Source organism: Mesoplodon mirus (assembly GCF_964341445.2).
Source record: "Mesoplodon mirus genome assembly, chromosome: 16".
Lineage (NCBI taxonomy): Eukaryota > Metazoa > Chordata > Mammalia > Artiodactyla > Ziphiidae > Mesoplodon > Mesoplodon mirus.
The window spans coordinates 21,283,824-21,302,456 of NC_138992.1; the positions used below are offsets into that span (position 1 = coordinate 21,283,824).

Genomic DNA, 18,633 nt, shown 5'->3' on the forward strand with positions numbered 1-18,633 from the left:
AACAAGCCCAAGAATAAAGTTACATCCAATCAGCGCTTCCTTGGCAAGCACTGCGCGCGCGCCGCTTGCCAGTTCCGCGACGCTAGAAGACCCTCTAGCAAGAGAATCACCTTTACGCTTGCTCAGTTCGGGGCTGCTCAACCAGAGGGCGGGTTCCAAAGAAAAGGAAATGGTCGCTGCGCTTGCGTTGCTCCTTCTGGGTCTTAGGCTGGCTGCGCAGGCGCACAGGTACCATTTTGACCGTAAACATCCTGCCGATTTGAACCGAGGATTTGGGCGGCAGGAAGAGCCGCGGCGTAACGGCAGCCATCTTGTTTGTTTGAGTGAATCGGGAAGGAGGCGGCGGCCGTGGCGGCGGCGGGAGCTGCTCCGAAGCTACACCTCACAAGGGCTCCCCCCCTTTCCCCGCCCCCTCCCCCGACCCTTTTCCCCTCCCCAGGCCACCCAGCCCGCCCAACTCCCGGCGGAGAACAAGGTAAGATAGTCGGCCGACCCCTTCTTTTCCTCCGGCTCTCTTCCCCCCACCCGTTCCCTGCCGTCTTGCCGTCGGGGAGCCGGACTCCCGGGGGGGGGGGCGGGAGAGCGAGGGAGACGTCGGCACTGCCTGCGCCCCCGGTCGGGGCAGTGCTGCCACCCTCCGAGCTCCCGAACCGCAGCGCCGCCCGCCCAGGCCCCTTGCCCAGGTGCCCACCCTCGGCCGGGACCCGCGCAGCCTGGGCCGGCATCATCGTCTATTGGGTAGCAAATGGTTCAGGTCTATTCCAAGGCCAAAGAAGCAGTTACTCGGTCGGTCTCTCGGTGAGACGCGGCTCCCCGAGGAGGCAGAAGAAACCCCGGGCCGCGGAGGGCGAGGAGGAGGTTTGAACGAGCGCGCTCTGGGCACCGGGCCGCCTACTCTTCGGGTGAAAATGGCTGTCTGGAAAGACGCGGGATTCGGGGCGGGAGACGGCGGCGGCGGGCTGGCCGCCCGCGACGCCAGCTCCGAGGGGCCGCAGCCGTCCGCCGAGCGTGGGTGCGGGGTAAGAGACACGCGGGCCCTGCCATTGCGGCCACGGTGAGGCCGGAGGACGGGGCGGGCCCCTCGCCAGGGACCGGTATTGCTCCCCCTCCCCCCCCTTTTTTTTTTAAGGAAAATGGTTACGCTGGAGATAGCAAATACTGGCCAGACCCATAGAAAACGCGATCAAGGGAAGTTGCCTCTGATTCTTAGGAAATTAGCATAATTGGTTTTCCTCCCTGGCTTTCCTAGTGATTGAGGATATTGAGTGTTGTATTTGGGGGGGGGGAGGGGGCGTTTCTGACAAATGCCTGGTGTCTCTTTCCTCGCTGAGAAAGGCTGTGAGAATGATCTGCTGTGATAGTGTGGGGTGACCCTGTCGAGCTGTGCTGCTGCCAGACTTAGCGGCCTTCTTCAAATTTGAAAGAGGGAAACGCTGGAAGGTTTGGCCACCTTACGATTTGTTAGGCTTTCAGTGTTCAAAAACGCGCTTGAGTTTTTAAGGGTTTCTGGTAAAGGCTACTGTTCATCGGCTTCCCTTTGCAAGCGAAAGTTAACATCTGCTCTCCGTATATTGTTTAGAATGATGATTGAATTCCAGAAACAAATTCCCATTTTCTTCCAACGAATGTAAATGCCAGGGAGCTGTGTGGTTGTGCGGAAGACAGGCTGGAAAAGCTTTCCTAAGTTGTAGAGTCATTAAATTTCTTTGTTTCATGTTGGAAGCAACTAATCAATTACTTTTTAAAAGGCATTGATAAGGACGTATGCCATACCCAGTGATTAAATTATTACCAGTTTGTAGAAGAGGTGATAGCAGTACATACCTCAGTGGACATAGTGCCTTTTTATATACAAGTCAGAAGTACATTGATAGAGCGCAGCCTTTACCTTTCTTGTGTTTATGGAGGCGACACGTGAGTACAATCTAGGATTAACTTTTCTTAAGGATGAGAATTTCTTTCCTGGTGAGTTCCTATTTATTGGAACATAAGGATTCTGAGAAGTTTTATCTTTTATAGTTCGGTACAGGAGGGAAATTTCTAATATCAGAAATGAAGATTTTGTGGTTTTTGTTTAAATGTTGTGATGTCAGAATTGTTAGGCATGATCATGATAGCTGATATGTGCTCTGTGGGAGATTTTTTTTCCAAAGTAACTATTTGTGTCTATAGTGGCATTGTGTTGGGTATGGTGTTCTGTTTAATTCTCATAATACTGTTCGGGAAACATCCCCATTTTATAGATGAGAAGGCTAAGCCTCAGATGTTAATTCACTTTTAACCCTTACAAAACAACTGTGGAGGGAGCTGAGTTTGAACCTAGGACTGTCTGATTGTAAAACTCTCCTTCAAAGAACATTAGTATCAAAAGGGAGGGGAGCTCTAGGGTGCGGGGTTGGAAATACCTTCTGTCCCTGAGACACTCCCCAAGCACCCCCAAAGAGATGGTTCCATTCTTATCTGAGTTCGATATTGATGTTTTCTAAGGTTAGTAATCACTGAATTTCCACCTTCCAGTTTTTTATAGTTAAGAAAAGTGAACTACACAGATTAAGCAGTTTAACATGCTAGTTACTGCCAAAGCACTCCCAAAATAATTGTTTTTACTTTGAGTAGATGACGCTTGTGTATTCCATAAATTAAAAAAGAAAAAGAAAAAAAAAGTCCAACAACAGTACAGAAGGGTCGTCCTCACTTTCTCACTGGACCCAGGTTCCAAAGGTGACCGGTGTCATCAGTTTTATTTGCACTCCATAGATATTTTTTGCTCATGCAAATGCATGTTTGTATACATGTATAGAGAGAGCTCTCTTTTATCATTGTTTAAGAGTGCATGGGAATTCTATTGTATGATTGTATTAATTTGCTAAAAGTCACTTATTAAGGGCTAGGTAGGTTATTTCTAATACTTTGCTATTAAAAGTCATGCTGGCAAGGCAACATAGTGTTTAGTTAGACTTGTGGGCTCTGAAGTTCAAGTTCCACTTGCATTAAATACTGGTGACCTTTGCCACATTCCTTATCCTCTCTTTTTCTCTTTTTCCTGGTTTGTAAAATGGGCCAGTATTTATCTTCTAAGACTATCACAAAGAGGATGGACACATAAAATACTTAGAGCTTAGTAAGTTTTTGTTTTTTTTAAATTGTTGTTATTATACATCCTCAAGTATACTTTTGGTTTATTACTGGAAGTGCAGTTTCTTGCTGGAAAGTATGAGATGTTGCCACATTGCCCTTCAAAGAGGTCATAGCAATTGATGCAGCCAGTATCCTGCCCTGCTTTTTAACAGATGAGTGAAATATTATAATGGTTTAACATCATTGTAGAAACATGAGCTGTAATTTGACTTTGGTTTTTTAGAAACATCTTAAAGAAATTGCCGTTTTTGCGTTCCTGAATATGTTCTAAATTATCAGTCTGTTATTTCACATCAGATTTAAATTACTTTTTAGGATCAATTTTTAAAAGTTGTTTGCTGCTTTAGAAAAAATTGATTGAGCAATCATGAAACTGGTAAGCTATGCTTTTTGACCAAATGCAGACTTTCTGCTAAGATCTTTTGTAAAGAATTAGCAAAATTTAGAATCTTTAAAACTTTCAACCAGTCTTCTTTAAAGATTGGTTAACGGTTTGGTATTACTAAGGGAAAAAAAATGGTTTAAAAGGCAACAATGATTACACTTTATTCTTATTTAGGTACAAGCCAGTAGTTGATCCACTGCTATACATCAGGCTTCCTTTAGTTATTAAGGTGATTTCCTCTTGCTAATTGTTTCCCAGATTAATTTTAGCACCACTCTGCTTTAGTTACTCACCATCCAATGCCAAGAAAGCATCCGTTTAGGAATCTCTGCCTGGGCATAGCTGGGATATTTTAGGCAGGGTACTCTTGACCAGCAGCTGAAGTGCTGGCCATGAACTGCTGACACCTGTTGAGACTTGCCAGTTTCAATTTCTAAAATTTCCAGAATTTTTTACATGTATCAATTATGAGATCACTTGGTTTATTTCATTTCCTTATTCATTAAACACTTATTTAGTAGTTGACACGCAGCAGGGAGTATTCTAGGAGCTAAATAGTAAGTTTTTTTTACTCATTTGGAACATGACTTTCTTCTATAGTGATACTTGGAGCTTATGTGTATGACAGTGATTGTATTTCTGAGAACACACAGCTATATTGGATTTCTACAAAATCCTGTAGATTATATTTATAATGCTGTAGAGGCAGCTTAATTTTTATGCTAACAAACTTTAAGGCTTGAAGTAGAAGCACTGCAACATAGGAGGCTCTCTGATTATGGGAAGCAAATTTTGATCTGCTAAGTGGAATAGAAGGTGCACTTGAGGTGGTGTTATTTAATGCTTTTACCTTAGAGCATTTGATCCGGATTCTTCCTAGTTTAGTATTCCTTAGTTCTTTTCCTAACTCCACATTTGAGAGAAAAAGTTCACATCATTAGGCAGTTGATGAAGCCTATTTTATTTTTTTCTTCAGAGAAAATTTTCCTAGTGTGAATTAATGATCCCCTGGAAGCATCTGGTTCAGAGATTGAAAATTCCATTAAGTGATGGAAACTGGAGATGAGGCAAACCTGACTGAATTACTCTTGCACCACCCTCCCAAACATTTTTGACAGGCATTAAATCTCTTGCTTGGGATACATTAACTAATATGTATGTATTTTCTGTACCTTATTGGAAGGAATGAGCATAGTTTTTAATTGAAAGTACAATAAGCAAACTTCTTGTTTAAAATTTACAGTCCCTTTGTAAAAATATGAAAATACAAGTTAACTTACTCTGGATCTTTTTTCTTAAGCTAATTCAAAAGAAATTTTGCATTCCCGATAGCAGTGTATGAGAAATGCAGCATCTCTGTATCCCCACCAGCATTTGCTTCCTGTTGCCATTATGTTTTATTTTAGCTCCTATAAGAGGTGTGCAGTGATATCTTATTGGGTCTTAATTTGCATTTTCCTAATGACTAGTGATGCTGAGCACCTTTCTTGTTTTTAATTTGCCATCGGTATATTCTCTTCCTTGAAATGTCCTTTTTTTTTTTTTTTTTTGCCTATTTCTAGTTGGATTTTTTTTTTTTTAACTCTTTAGTTTTGAGAGTTCTGTATATATTCTGGATCCAGGTCCTTTTCAGATATATGGTTTGCAGATATTTTTTCCCATCTTCTGTCTTGTCTTTGCATCCTCAGTGGGTTCCTTCATGTTAGGTTCTTTTCCTTTATAGGACATGTGTTTGGTACAATGTCTAAAAATTCTTACCAAGCTTTAGGTATCAAAGGTGTTCCCTTGTGGTTTTCTCCTTAAAATTTTATAGTTTTACATTTAAGTCTGTGATTTATTTTGACTTAATTTTTATATAATGTGTGAGGTTTGGGCTAAGGTCTTTTTTTTTTTTTTTTGCCTATGGGTGATGTCTGATCACTCAAGCGCCATTTGTCAAAGACTAAAAGACTACCTTCCTCCTTTGAATTGCTTCTGCATCTTTGTGAAAAATCAGTTGGACTTAATTGTGTGGATCTATTTCTGGGTTCTCTGTTCCATTGATCTGTGATTGATCTGTGTGTCTCCACACAGTATTGACTGTTGTAGCTATATAATAAGTCTTAAAATTGGGTAGACTGATTCTTCCCACTTTATTTTTCTTTTTCAAAATACTTTTAGCTATTCTGGGTCTTTTGCCTTCCCTTATGAGTTTTAGAAAAATCTTGTCAGTAGCTATTAAAAAACCTCATTCGAGTTTTGATAGGAGCAGTGTTAAAGTTCCTTTAAAAGTTAAAGGAACACTTACCATGCTGTCCAATAACACCGCAGAACATTTATCTTGGAAAAATGAAAAATTAACATTCACCAAGTCTGTGTACACTAATATTTACAGCAGCTTTATTTGAAATAGCCAAAAACTGGAAACAACCGAATGTCCTTCAATAGGTAAATGGCTAAGCAGGTTGTGGTACTATAACCACCCCCATGGAATGCTACCCAGCAATGAAAGGGAACATACTGTTAAGACATGCAGCAAACACTTGGATGAATTTGTATCATGATGCTGAATCCAAGAAGCTGTTGCAAAAAGTCACATACTGTATGATTCCATTTATATAACATTCTCAAAATGATAAAATTTGAGAAAAGAACTGAGCGGTGGTTGCCAGGACTTCGGAATGGTAGGGAGCAAGGGATAGGTGTGACATAAATTTTAAAAGTTTTTAAATCTTAATTAGTTTTCATGTGTTTTGGGTGTGCTTGAGTTTCTTTCTGTAAAAGCATGACTTACCTTTTTTTTAGTGTTACGGACATTTTAGAAAAAATTCATTTGGCAAAATAGACTTTCTAAAGTTTTCTGTGGAAAAGGGAAAATACATGATATAAGGGAAATTATCTTTTTACACCGTTCACATGCTCTCCAAACTGGAGTTTTTCAGGCTGCCTTTTTTTTTTCTTAGGTATTAATACATTAGCTTACTAAAAGGAAAATAAAAGAATAACATACTTGTGTTTCTACTAAGACTATTTCAGTCATGAGATAAATTGTATACTGTATCGTTGTCCTGAATTTAGTAATCAAGTGCTTTTCAGATTCCTGAGTTGAGAAAACTATACAATGCTTCATCTTTTTAAGGCTCAGCTTTTCTAAACTGCTTACCTGTAAAATGGGGCCAGCCCACTTACTTATCTGCTTGGTGAAATATGAAATGCTTGTCATGAGGTAGCAATTATTATATAATGCATTTAGCTAAGAATCTCAGTTTTTAATGGGGTTCTAAACATGGAAATTTCCTCATTGATTAATATCTGTGCCTGAGTGTTTTTCTTCTTGGACATTCTTTTCTTGTCATGAAGAATATATTTTCTGGCTTTGGGCCAGAAGCAGACTTATTTTTACAGTTAATAATCAGGATAGGAATGGAATTAACACTTGATGGAACTTCAAAAAGAATAAGAGTTTTCTGAAGACAGTTTTTACTTAAAGGAAAAAAACCAAACTAGCACTTTTATTTTAAGATGATAGTAGGGCATGGAAGTGACTTGACTTGTCCCCTTTCCTTTCAGCTTAGTGTTTGGGGGGATCTTTTCTTACCTTCTCAAAATTAAACAATAGATTGTTTTTTATATGCATACTACACTTCACTCAACCCTTTCGTAGTTTTCATATTTAGAAGAATAGGAGACTTTTATTTTCAGATTTCTTGTATGTCTTGATAAATAATTCATTTCTTATGTGGTGTTGTTTGCATTAACTTTTTGTCCCCTTCAGGTTTCCTCCTGTTTCATAGTCAACCAGAACAATGTTCTACGCACATTTTGTCCTCAGTAAAAGAGGGCCTCTGGCCAAAATTTGGCTAGCGGCCCACTGGGATAAGAAGCTAACCAAAGCCCATGTGTTTGAGTGTAATTTAGAGAGCAGTGTGGAGAGTATCATCTCACCGAAGGTATGTTTGATGTTGATATTTTTATTCACTTTGTTGATTGTTCATTGATGTGTGAAATAGAATTCTATAAAAACAGCTTCTTAGGTAGGCACCGATGTATATTGGAGGTAAAGAAAATCCATAGATTAGCCAGAGTTTCAGTTTGATACTCTCTTCTCTTTAAAAATTCTGTTGAGTACACAGATATCTTCATTTGCCTCTTTTAAAGGCAGATAAGCATGGTCGGGCAGTACCCAAATATTTTATATTTAACTTTCTAGATGTTTTTATATTAAATATGTGTATAGGTATTCCTGATTGAGGAATTTACAAACTTCTCAAAATAAGGATCCATTAATTAGAAAATGTTGCAGGGGCCAGATCTAACTGTTGATACTTTATCCACGTAGCAAATGGCATCCAGAACACTTGCTCCACCTCAGCTTCACAGGCCTACTTGCCATTTCTTGAAGATACCAGAACTTTTTCCCATCGTAGAACTTTTGTACTAGGCTGTCTTTCCCTAAGTATTTAATTACTGTGTTCCTCTAGAATGGAAGCCTCATGAATGTCGTTACCTTATCTGCCTTGCTTACTACTCTGTTTCTAGAGGAGATTTTATTGATATCCTCTGAAACTTCTGAAGCAGTGGTTTCCACCCTTGGATTTCACAAATAGTATGACTTAATATGTGTTTTTTGTGTTGCCAAGGAAAGACCATTCAAACAAACAGACACAATTATAGCTACTTAACATCATGAGCATTTCATTGAGGAACAGACAGGTTGACTTTAAAAACGTATGAAGGGCTAATCTCAAAATAAAGGTATAGTCCTTGAATATAATTTTTATATATTCACACACACACATACATATCACATCTGTGTTTTAAAGGTCCTTTCCTGGGCTTTGTATTTATGCATATGCATACCCACATACATGTACCAATTTTCCTATTTTGAAAGCATTCCACATTGCAGCTCCCTGGATCAGCATTGGGAGCTCCTCTTAGGATTAACAGTTTGGACAATGCTGGTACAGTGTGTTAAATAAGAGCGGTTCTTTATTGCTGAAGGAGCAAGAGGATCCCAGGAATAAAGCTGGGGTGTAGCAGAGACTTGTTCAGAATAGTTATCTGGGAAAATTAATGTTTTACAGGAGAGAAGTGAAAGTTTGTATTTGGAATTAGAGTAAATTATAAAATTTCTATCTGTATATGGAAATTCAACTGGTTTTAGAGTTACGGTGTAGAATTTATTGGTGTTAAAGATGTTTCTATTATGTTATTTCTAAGACAATACTAGTTAGAAAACTTTACAAACGGGGAAATAAGTGACCCGTAGTTCTACCATCGAGAGAAACCTTTAGTATCTTGCGATGTCTTCTAGACTTTTATGGGTGCGTGTGTTATACACGTAATTTTTCTCCTTTTTTAGTGCATGTAGAAAAAAACTGCATTGTAAGTTTTGTAACAGGACTGCATTCAGGAAAAGCTCTGTTCATAACTCTGCCATCATTTTTTAATGGTTGCATTGTACATTGTCATAGTCTCTTACCCACAGAACTTAAATACACAGAAAAACCCAGAAACACAACTTGACCAAAATTGAAGTGAGGTCATTTGTGTTTTCATAAATTTACTGTAGAAATACTAATGCGTATGGTTATGGGGAGCTGCTGCAGACACTCTTGGGAATGTTTTAATAAACGACACGTGCACTGCAATACCTTTATAATATTCAAAAAGCTCTGAATTCCAAAACACATTTGGCCCCTAGGACTTCAAATAAAGGATTATGGACCTGAAATTCATCATTTTGATTGTGTATGATTTATTTTACCAGCTTCTTTTGGAAGGGAGGGAAATAATCCATATTTTTTCCAAGTTTTTTGAATTTAATTCCTCTGGTCTGTATAATGCAACCATTAAAAATTATGATAATGCTATGAACAGCTTTTCCTGGCTGCAGGCTCATTACAAAACAATGTAATACAGTTTTTTGTGTACACATGCACACAAAAATTGTGTTTATACATATATAAAAGCCTAGAAGGCATATTAAAATATCACTAAAGGTTTCTCTAGGTGGTAGGATTACAAGTTTTTGTTTTCCTCTTTTTAAAAAACAGCCGTTTAGTAACTGTTACTTGTAAAACCTTTTGTTCTGTGTCTTTCCTTAATGTTGATGTTTAGGAATATAATTATTGGAGCAGGTGATATACTTATTTTAAGATTTCTGATGTGCATTAACAATTTGCTCTGTGGGGAAATTGCACCAGTGTGCACTGCTGGTCGAATTGTTTGAGAAGATGATATTTTCTTTTTATAGGTATGCTTACTGAGTTAGGTGAATGGAGAAAGGAGAAATTGAACTCTTTTCTTGAAATTGATATGTGTGGCTAATCTTTAACATCCATAAGCAAGTATTGAGGGTGATTTGGCTTAAAAGGATACAGACTTTTTCATAATATGTGCAGAGTACTTTGTACCCCATTAGGGACACTACAACTTTAAAAACCATTTCAAAGTGCGTTTTTACTTGATTGATTGATTTTGTTTTATTGTGATAGAATATATCACAATAGGTATCTCCACAGGGTGAACTGACGTGAAAATTTCTATGTCTGCTCTTGTTGTGCAGTTCTTGTGGTGAAATGTTGGTTTAGTCGTTTAGAACAAGTGTCAGACAAATTGCTCCTTGCAGCTGCATGCGTTCTCTCTCCACCCTTCCCCTCTCCGTCTCTGGTTGGAACAGCCCCTCTTAAATCCCTGCAGATAAGAGTTTTTCTTGGATGTATAGCCTGTGTTCTTGATTATACCTCCACTCTTAACATGAGCTAGCTCAACAGCAAAAATGCCACACCTCATTTTACCTATTCCGGGACTAAACCCTGAACCAAACTAATCCAGAAAGAAAGACTTGGCCCAAACACCACCTTTTTATTTAATGAGGTGACTACTTTATTACCTGCATTTTTAAGAAATTTACTTTGAGGTAACGTTGATTTATAACATCATATAGGTTTTATATTTCTACTTCTGTATACCCCACAGTGTGCTCACCACCAATAATTTAGTTTCCATCCATTACCATACAGTTGATCCCCTTTAGCCATTTTGCCTTTCCCCCATCCCGTTCTCCTAAGGTAACCACTACTCTCTTCTCTGTATCTCCATGTTTTTGTTTAAACACCACCTTTTAGAAGTTGCTAATTCTGGACAAGATAATGGCATGCCAAGATTGGGGGTTTTTTCCCTCCTTTTTTCTTAGGTGAAGGTGCAGTCAGCAGTAATTTTAAATTTCCTAAGACTACACCATAAAGGGAGATTGTCATTTTCCATTAGGAGCAGTATTTTAATTGGGTATTATTTTTCATATCAGGGATTTATCATCAGATAAGTCCTAGATTTAGTTATAAATTTATTACAGTTTTAGATACTTACGAATTTATAACACTAAACTTCATAATTTTATGCTGTTATGAGATGTGACCATAAATATAGAGCCTGAGAGTTACTGTAAATAGGATTCTAGACTGCTATAGAGAGTACCCATATTAAATAAAACAACACATTGTATTTGTAAGTTATAAGTAACATAGTGTACTAAGCATAATTTAAATTTTAAGCAAATATTTAACAGCTTTCTTTGCTACTTAAAAATTTGATGTTTTTATGGTGTGATCTGGAAAACAGTCTGGTAAAGTTGAGCTCATGTTTTCTTGTTCTTTAAAAAAAAATTCTTATTATAACCAGAGGAATGTTGAATCATTCCGTGTAGATTGCGTATTTCCTTCTCTCATTCTTTGCCCAACTACGCTGTCTCATCCCACATACTGGATCCCCCGTAAGCACTGATCAAGATCTACCGTGATAAAATACAAGCTGAAGAATGTATTTTCTTGTGAAGAAAGATGGATACCGTTATCCTTTATCAGTCAGTACGCTTTCCAGTCAGGTCATAAAAACTCAGTGAGAAGTGGCTTAAACAAAAGAAGTTAACAGTCTTATTTAACTAGAAGTTTAGAAATAGGAAGATCTAGGATTGGTTCAGCAGTTCGAAGATGTCATCCAAGGACTCACCTTTCTTAGTTTATTGGCTTCTTGGGCTCATGCAGACGGCCTCGCAGTTACGGGGGGGGGGGGTACTGCAGGCAGCTACAAGCCCCACCTGCTCACAGTGCAGGCAGGGGAGAAGGGAGGGAGGGGGGTTCGTTGTTTTTTGTTTTAATCGGGAAAACCTTTCTCAGGAATTCTCTGACCTACTTGACACTTCTCGTTGGCTGAGCTGGGGTACGTGCCCACTCAAAAACAAGCACCAGCAGAGAAGAATGAGACACTCATCCTTCCAGACTGGGGACATTCACTTCCCAAATAAAATCAGAGTTCAGTTAGCCAGCAAGGAGCAGTGACTCTAGATGGGCAACCAAAAGTGCCACATACTTCTTAATGTGCTAATGACAACAATTCATGGATTGCCTTAATACTTGCTTCATAGCTACCTTCACATCTATATTAGTTCATGAATTTCTGCCCGTCTATTCTTTGGGTATACTCAGGAAATTTACAGGTAAAGGCAGTGAGAAATAAAAGGTACATGATTGTGAGGTAACTTCAAATAAATGGTTAAAAGTATGGAGAGAGATAAATTGCCTATGAATTGCACAACATACAAGCTTTGAAGTAGTCTCTAAATCCAGAAAATTAACTTTATAAATTGGAGTAATGTTCATTCACAGGTGAAGATGGCACTCCGAACGTCAGGACATCTCTTACTGGGAGTAGTTCGAATCTATCACAGAAAAGCCAAATATCTCCTGGCAGATTGTAATGAAGCGTTCATTAAGATAAAGATGGCTTTTCGGCCAGGTATTGTTGACTTTTTTGTTTTGTTTTTAACTTTGGAGTTAATCGTGTTTAGTTTAAGAACTGCTAAGCAAATATGCTAGATGAGCGTAGTTTGTTTTAATTGCAGTACAGGGAACCCCTTAAAAACGGGGCAGAGCTTAGAGAGGCAGTGTTTCAAGGGAGAAAACCGATTTTATTTTGGTTCTACATGTGGAATTAGGACAGTTACACCTTTTTTGTTAATCCTTTGGAGCTGCCTTTTTCTTTTAACCCCTTTTTCAGCAATCATCAGAGGTTGAAGTGTGGAAAACTAATTGTTCTATGATTTTTGAAAAGTTCAGGAAAGAAAATCTTAGAATTATAATTTTTTCCTGAATAATTTTAGTGTAGTCTTAAATTTACTTTTAGCTTAAGTTGTTGAGACTTTATTAACTGTTCTCTATAGTTCTTCGTTGTTTTGTTTTAGGTAATAGTTGATTCTAAATTGGACTCTAGCAACCAAACTTGAATCTGCATAGATAATTACTATTGTATAATTTTTTAAAGCATTGACGAAATTTTATTCTGATTAAAATAATCTCAGTGTGTAGGAGAGATGCCTTATACCGTAATTTCAACTGTTGTTATATTCTTATACTTACATTGATTTTAATATATAAATAGTGAAATCTTTGAGATCTAAGATTTGGTTAAAAGTAAAATATTTAGGGGGGGGCCATGACACTTTAGGTGGAGGCCGATGATTTCTTATATGTGGCTACCAAGTGTATTTTGCTTAAATAACATGTTTTGTTTCTTTTTATCTTTTAAAACAATGCATTTTTATTATAGACCACTTGAAAAATATAGGGGAAAATGTAAAGAAAATTGAAATAATTTAATCCCACTTTCCTAAAATAACCAGTTCCTCTTAACATTTGGGGTATTCTTTTGCAGTCATTCCTTTTCCTCATAAATTTCATGCTTATTTAGAAAACTGTTATTAATATTTATTTACTTGTTGATACGTCCTTTTAAAAACTTCTCAGTTTAATGCATAATTAGTGCTTTGACCTCTTGTAACACAAGTAATGTGGCTAATGATTATTAAAAAAACAAAAGTACTTGAGCTTCAGTGGTACTTTGCAAATATTATCAACCCTTCTGGAATATACTGACTTTTTTTTTTTTAACATCTTTATTGGAGTATAATTGCTTTACAATGGTGTGTTAGTTTCTGCTTTATAACAAAGTGAATTAGTTATACATATACATATGTTCCCATATCTCTTCCCTTTTGTGTCTTCCTCCCTCCCTATACTGACTTTTTACCTTCCTTGACCCCTTGATAATCTTTGGTGTAGCCAGGTCTTCAAGCTTACCGTTTCTTTTCCAGGTGTTGTTGACCTGCCTGAGGAAAATCGAGAAGCTGCTTACAATGCTATTACTTTACCTGAAGAATTTCATGATTTTGATCAGCCTCTGCCTGACTTAGAGTATGTCTCTCTCTCTGTCTCTTCTTCTCCTCCTCCTTCTTTTTTTTTTTTTTTTTTTTTTGACTTGGTGTACAAAAAACATTATTGGCTTACAAATGCATCGTTTTCTTGGGATGTTTTGACATTGCGTTAACATGTAGCTAGAATGCATGTGCTTTCATTTAGGGTAGTATATAAATATGAAACACATAACCTAGAAGTGTTTCTTCTATAAGATTATGTAGAAGATGCCAGCTTTAACACAGCTAAGAGAATTCTGATTTGCTTAGGCAATTGTGTAAACTGAACAGCAGTCTAGCTGTTTGCTTTACATAATGATATCAGTAAACTTGAACTGTTGCTTCATGATTTTTTTCAGAGGTATATACTAAAGTCATCTACCAGTTTATCATCTTGGCCAAGCTATACTCAGCCACAATTTTTGTTCTTTTCTTTTAATAAACATATGAGATAACTTTCTATAAAGAGCAAGAAAGGGTCATTGTCACACAACATTTAAGAAGAGAAAGTTGTACAGAGATGGCCATTACAGCAGAATACTGTGGTATGTTGTTTCCCTCTTCTCAAGTCTTCAGAATTCAGCTCTGATTACCATGACAGGGAATGTGACTGTCACTTTCCAAGTGATTGAGTAGCACAGTTATCCGAGAAACTCTCTATACCAATCCCCATTTATTTTTTGACAAATTTGTCTGCTTTTTAAAAAAAATGATCTTTGACTTTTAATTATAGGAGTAAATTTATGATTTACTTTGAATTTATTGTGTTAATTAGTGCTAGGCACTATTTGGCTGCTTTACTTTTTCCTCCCTTTCTTTATACTTCTATTTTATTTTTAAAAAATTTTTATGGTGGAATTTTTTAACATAGCTAAACAGTAGAGAGATTAGTAAATATTATGAACCCCAGGTACTGATCATCCAGCTTCTTTCATTATCACTATATTGCCAGTTTTATTTCATGTGTACAATCGACCCTTAGACAGGTTTCACCTGGGAGGGTCTACTTATGTGCAGATTTTTTTTCACTAAATACATGCTACAGTAGTACACAGTCTGAGGTTGGTTGAATTAGTGGATGCAGAACCACAGGTACCGAGAGCTAACTGTAAAGTTATATGTGGATTTTTGACTTCAGGGGGAGGGGTGGGTAGGTGCCCCTAAATCCCACGTTGCTCAAGGTTTCAGCTGTATTTCCCCAATTGACCTTCTAACTATGGATTATTTTAAAGCAAATAACAAATATTTTATCTCATCTGTAAATACCTTGGAATGTATCTCTTTAGAGGCAAGGAATTTTTAAAACAAAGACATAACAATATCACAGTTTTTTAAAAATTACAATAATTCCTTAATATAATATACAATCAGCAGTCAAATGTCCCCAGTTGACGCATAGGCTCCCCCCGCCCTGCTTTGTTTCAGCTACGGTCTATACAGAAGTTTCCAGCCTGCATTTGGTTGATATGTCTCGTAAGTCTCTCTTAAGAACCTGTAACAGAGCTACATGTTTTTTGTATGTGTGTCCTTGCCATTTATTGGCTGAACAAACCTGGTGATTTGTTTGGAAGTACTTACATTCTGAATTTGGTCGATGGTATTCCACATTGGTACCAAACAGTCTCAGAAAAGCCAGCTAACTTCAGTGTTCACATAGCCTGTAAGTTGCAGGGTCCTGATGAAAACCCATGCCTATCTAGCCCATGCATCTCTTAAGTTTTTGCTCTGTATACCATGTTGCCTTATGTAGTGATTTCAGCATATTATATTTTGCTCGCTGGTCATTAACAGTTTTAAAATTTAAATACAAATTAACTTCCACATCATTTAGATTCTTGGATTGTATTTATTTAATATTAAATATTTAGGCTCCATAGGTTGTATGTATGGTTCTTTTTCTTATATAAAGAATTGAGATGTTTTCCCTTATAAATACGTTACAATGAGACTTGAGACTACAATGTATTTGGAATTCTTTTAAAGTGACATCGATGTGGCCCAGCAGTTCAGCCTGAACCAGAGTAGAGTGGAAGAGATAACCATGAGAGAAGAAGTTGGAAACATCAGTATTCTACAAGAAAATGATTTTGGTAATAGAGAAACAAATCATTAGCCACTACCTATAATGTTAAAATTATGTTACTTTATATATTTAGGGTAACCTAAATTTGGATCTTATATTTGAATTTTCTCATTATGCCCCAGAATCAGTTTATGAAATATAATAGATGCTAAAGATTTAAAGTTTAAACTACATGTTTTAATATTCAAAGATAAATAAGACTTCAGTAAGCAAATGTGACATTATAATTAAAATAAATCATTAGCCATTTTCTTTTGATTCTGTGATGTTTCTAACTTTTTTCAACTAATGACCAACTACAATTTGTTCAGGTGACTTTGGAATGGATGATCGTGAAATAATGAGAGAAGGTAGCGCTTTCGAGGATGATGACATGTTAGTGAGCACTGGTGCTTCTAACCTCCTGTTAGAGCCTGAACAGAGCACCAGCAATCTGAATGAGAAGATTAACCATTTAGAGTATGAAGACCAATATAAGGATGACAACTTTGGAGAAGGAAATGATGGTGGTATATTAGGTAAGTCACAACAAGGTGATTATTCTAACATAATTTATTTAGTTGCGGGGTTTTAGAGCAGTTGCTCATCCTTAGTCTTGAGCATCTCTCTAGGTATATATGTGTGAATTGTCACCAGTTGGTTCAGTAACAGTTTTCTGTAAACCTGTAGCCTAAAAATGTTTTAACAATACCTAATTTTGTTTAAAACTGCTTGTCTTGGAGTTTTAAGTTTTACTAATTCTTCAAAGTGCTCTATTTGTGTTTAAGTAAATATGTGTTTTAAAATTAAGAGATTTTTTTCAGATATTAAGTGTTTTATACTTTTGTATACTACCTTGAAGAGAACAGATGCATATTGAATACAGATTAAATTTTTTAATTTAATCCATTTTAACATTATTTTTCCAGTGATTGGCTATTGTTCTTTTAGCATTTCTTTTTTAAATTGTAACTAAATTACATTCCCTATTTCAGATGACAAACTTATCAGTAATAATGACGGCGGTATCTTTGACGATCCCCCTGCCCTGTCTGAGGCGGGGGTGATGTTGCCAGAACAGCCTGCACATGATGATATGGATGAGGATGATAATGTATCAAGTAAGCATTTCATGTTCAGTGGTCCTAGGCATGATGTATGGCATCCAAAAAGATACTTACTGTAGAAAACCAAAAACTGCAAGTTTCAGCTTTTAATGAACTGTAAATCTCCTTAAAAACAGTGCTTGCGGGCTTCCCTGGTGGCGCAGTGGTTGAGAGTCCGCCTGCCGATGCAGGGGACATGGGTTCGTGTCCCGGTCCGGGAGGATCCCACGTGCCACGGAGTGGCTGGGCCCGTGAGCCATGGCCGCTGGGCCTTGCGCGTCCGGAGCCTGTGCTCCGCGACGGGAGAGACCGCAGCAGTGAGAGGCCCGCGTACCACAAAAAAAAAAAACCCAAAACAGTGCTTGTGATTGATTCTCTTTAACCCTGTGCTCCACCACCCCCCCTTTTTGGGCAATAGGTCAACTGGAGAGACCTCCTTATAACTAGAAAAGTGTTTTTTCTTTGGAACCCGTGGGTTTCTTTCAGTTACTCAAAGGGGTTTTTTTCCCTCATTTGCTGGATATATATTAAATACCCAAGCCTTTTGTGACCAAATTTCTGCTTTTATAGTGGGTGGGCCTGATAGTCCTGATTCAGTGGATCCTGTCGAACCGATGCCAACTATGACTGATCAGACAACACTTGTTCCAAATGAGGAAGAAGCATTTGCTTTGGAACCTATTGATATCACTGGTGAGCAAACAAACTTTTTGACTTAGAACTTTTTCTAGTTCTCACTCATGCCCACTAATCTGCTGCTCATTTATAACTAAACTTCTTTTCTCCTTTGTTAGTCATCTATTATGGAAACTTTAATTCACTTATAATTCGAATATCTTACAGAGTATCTTTACAAGTTGCTGTGAAATAAAGGTATGGAACAAGCTTTCTGCTAATAAATACCTTAGTCTTTGGGGGTTACAAAAATGCCAACAGGTCACATGTGTAACAGAAAGCATTGCAAGGTGTTTTTCAGTAAGGTACAAGATTGACTAATCAGTTATCTTCCAAAATTCTAGATTCTGTGTATGGTTTGGGCTACAATCTGGGAAAATCTAAAAATACTTTTATTTTTAACTGGAAATATCAAAGGTTCTAATATCAGTATTTTTCTTATACTGCTTATTAAAAAACACAGCAAAGCATATTTAATTGGGGCTGCTGCTTCTGAGTAAAAGAGACAGTATGTAATTTGGATGTGAAACTTTAAAATTTCTAGATGGTGTATGGGTACAATGGGGTAGAATACTTTAAGTCATTTACAGGATAATTCAAGATACTGTTATTACTTCTGAGTAAAACAAGATTAACTTTTTGGGTTTCCTACTTAGAATCTGATGACCAAAAATTCTGATTTGGGCTTCTGGTTTAAAAAGAGTACTTGCTGTGTAGCCAGCTGTATTTAGGAACTAAAAATATAAAAATGAACAAGTCCTTATCCTCATGGAACTTAAATAATAGGGAGACCTGGGTAATTAAGTAAATTATATACTATATTATTGACAGATACTACAGAGATCTATAAACAAGGTAAGAGGGACATATACTGCAGTGTTTAAAATAGGATAATTGAGCTTAGCCAGCTGTTACAAAAACTTGAACTTTTTAATTTCAAGGAAGGGAACTCAGGAGCTGGAGGACAGGGCCTGGACAGAGGCTGTCACTGTACAACATCTTTTTGAATCTTGAATTTTGAACCACATGAATATTT

General features: G+C 37.5%; 1 protein-coding gene across 1 annotated transcript in view; it reads left to right on the forward strand.

Moving 5' to 3' along the window:
• Positions 1–254: 254 nt before the first annotated feature.
• RAD21 (RAD21 cohesin complex component) overlaps positions 255–18,633 on the forward strand; it is a 28,091-nt gene continuing 9,712 nt past the window's right edge. The window contains exons 1-8 of the mRNA XM_082601213.1: positions 255–475; positions 7,278–7,452; positions 12,172–12,301; positions 13,656–13,755; positions 15,738–15,844; positions 16,149–16,355; positions 16,812–16,937; positions 17,493–17,615. Coding sequence (XP_082457339.1) covers positions 7,309–7,452; positions 12,172–12,301; positions 13,656–13,755; positions 15,738–15,844; positions 16,149–16,355; positions 16,812–16,937; positions 17,493–17,615 — 937 coding nt within the window. The 5' untranslated portion in view covers positions 255–475; positions 7,278–7,308. The remainder of the gene's footprint in view (positions 476–7,277; positions 7,453–12,171; positions 12,302–13,655; positions 13,756–15,737; positions 15,845–16,148; positions 16,356–16,811; positions 16,938–17,492; positions 17,616–18,633) is intronic.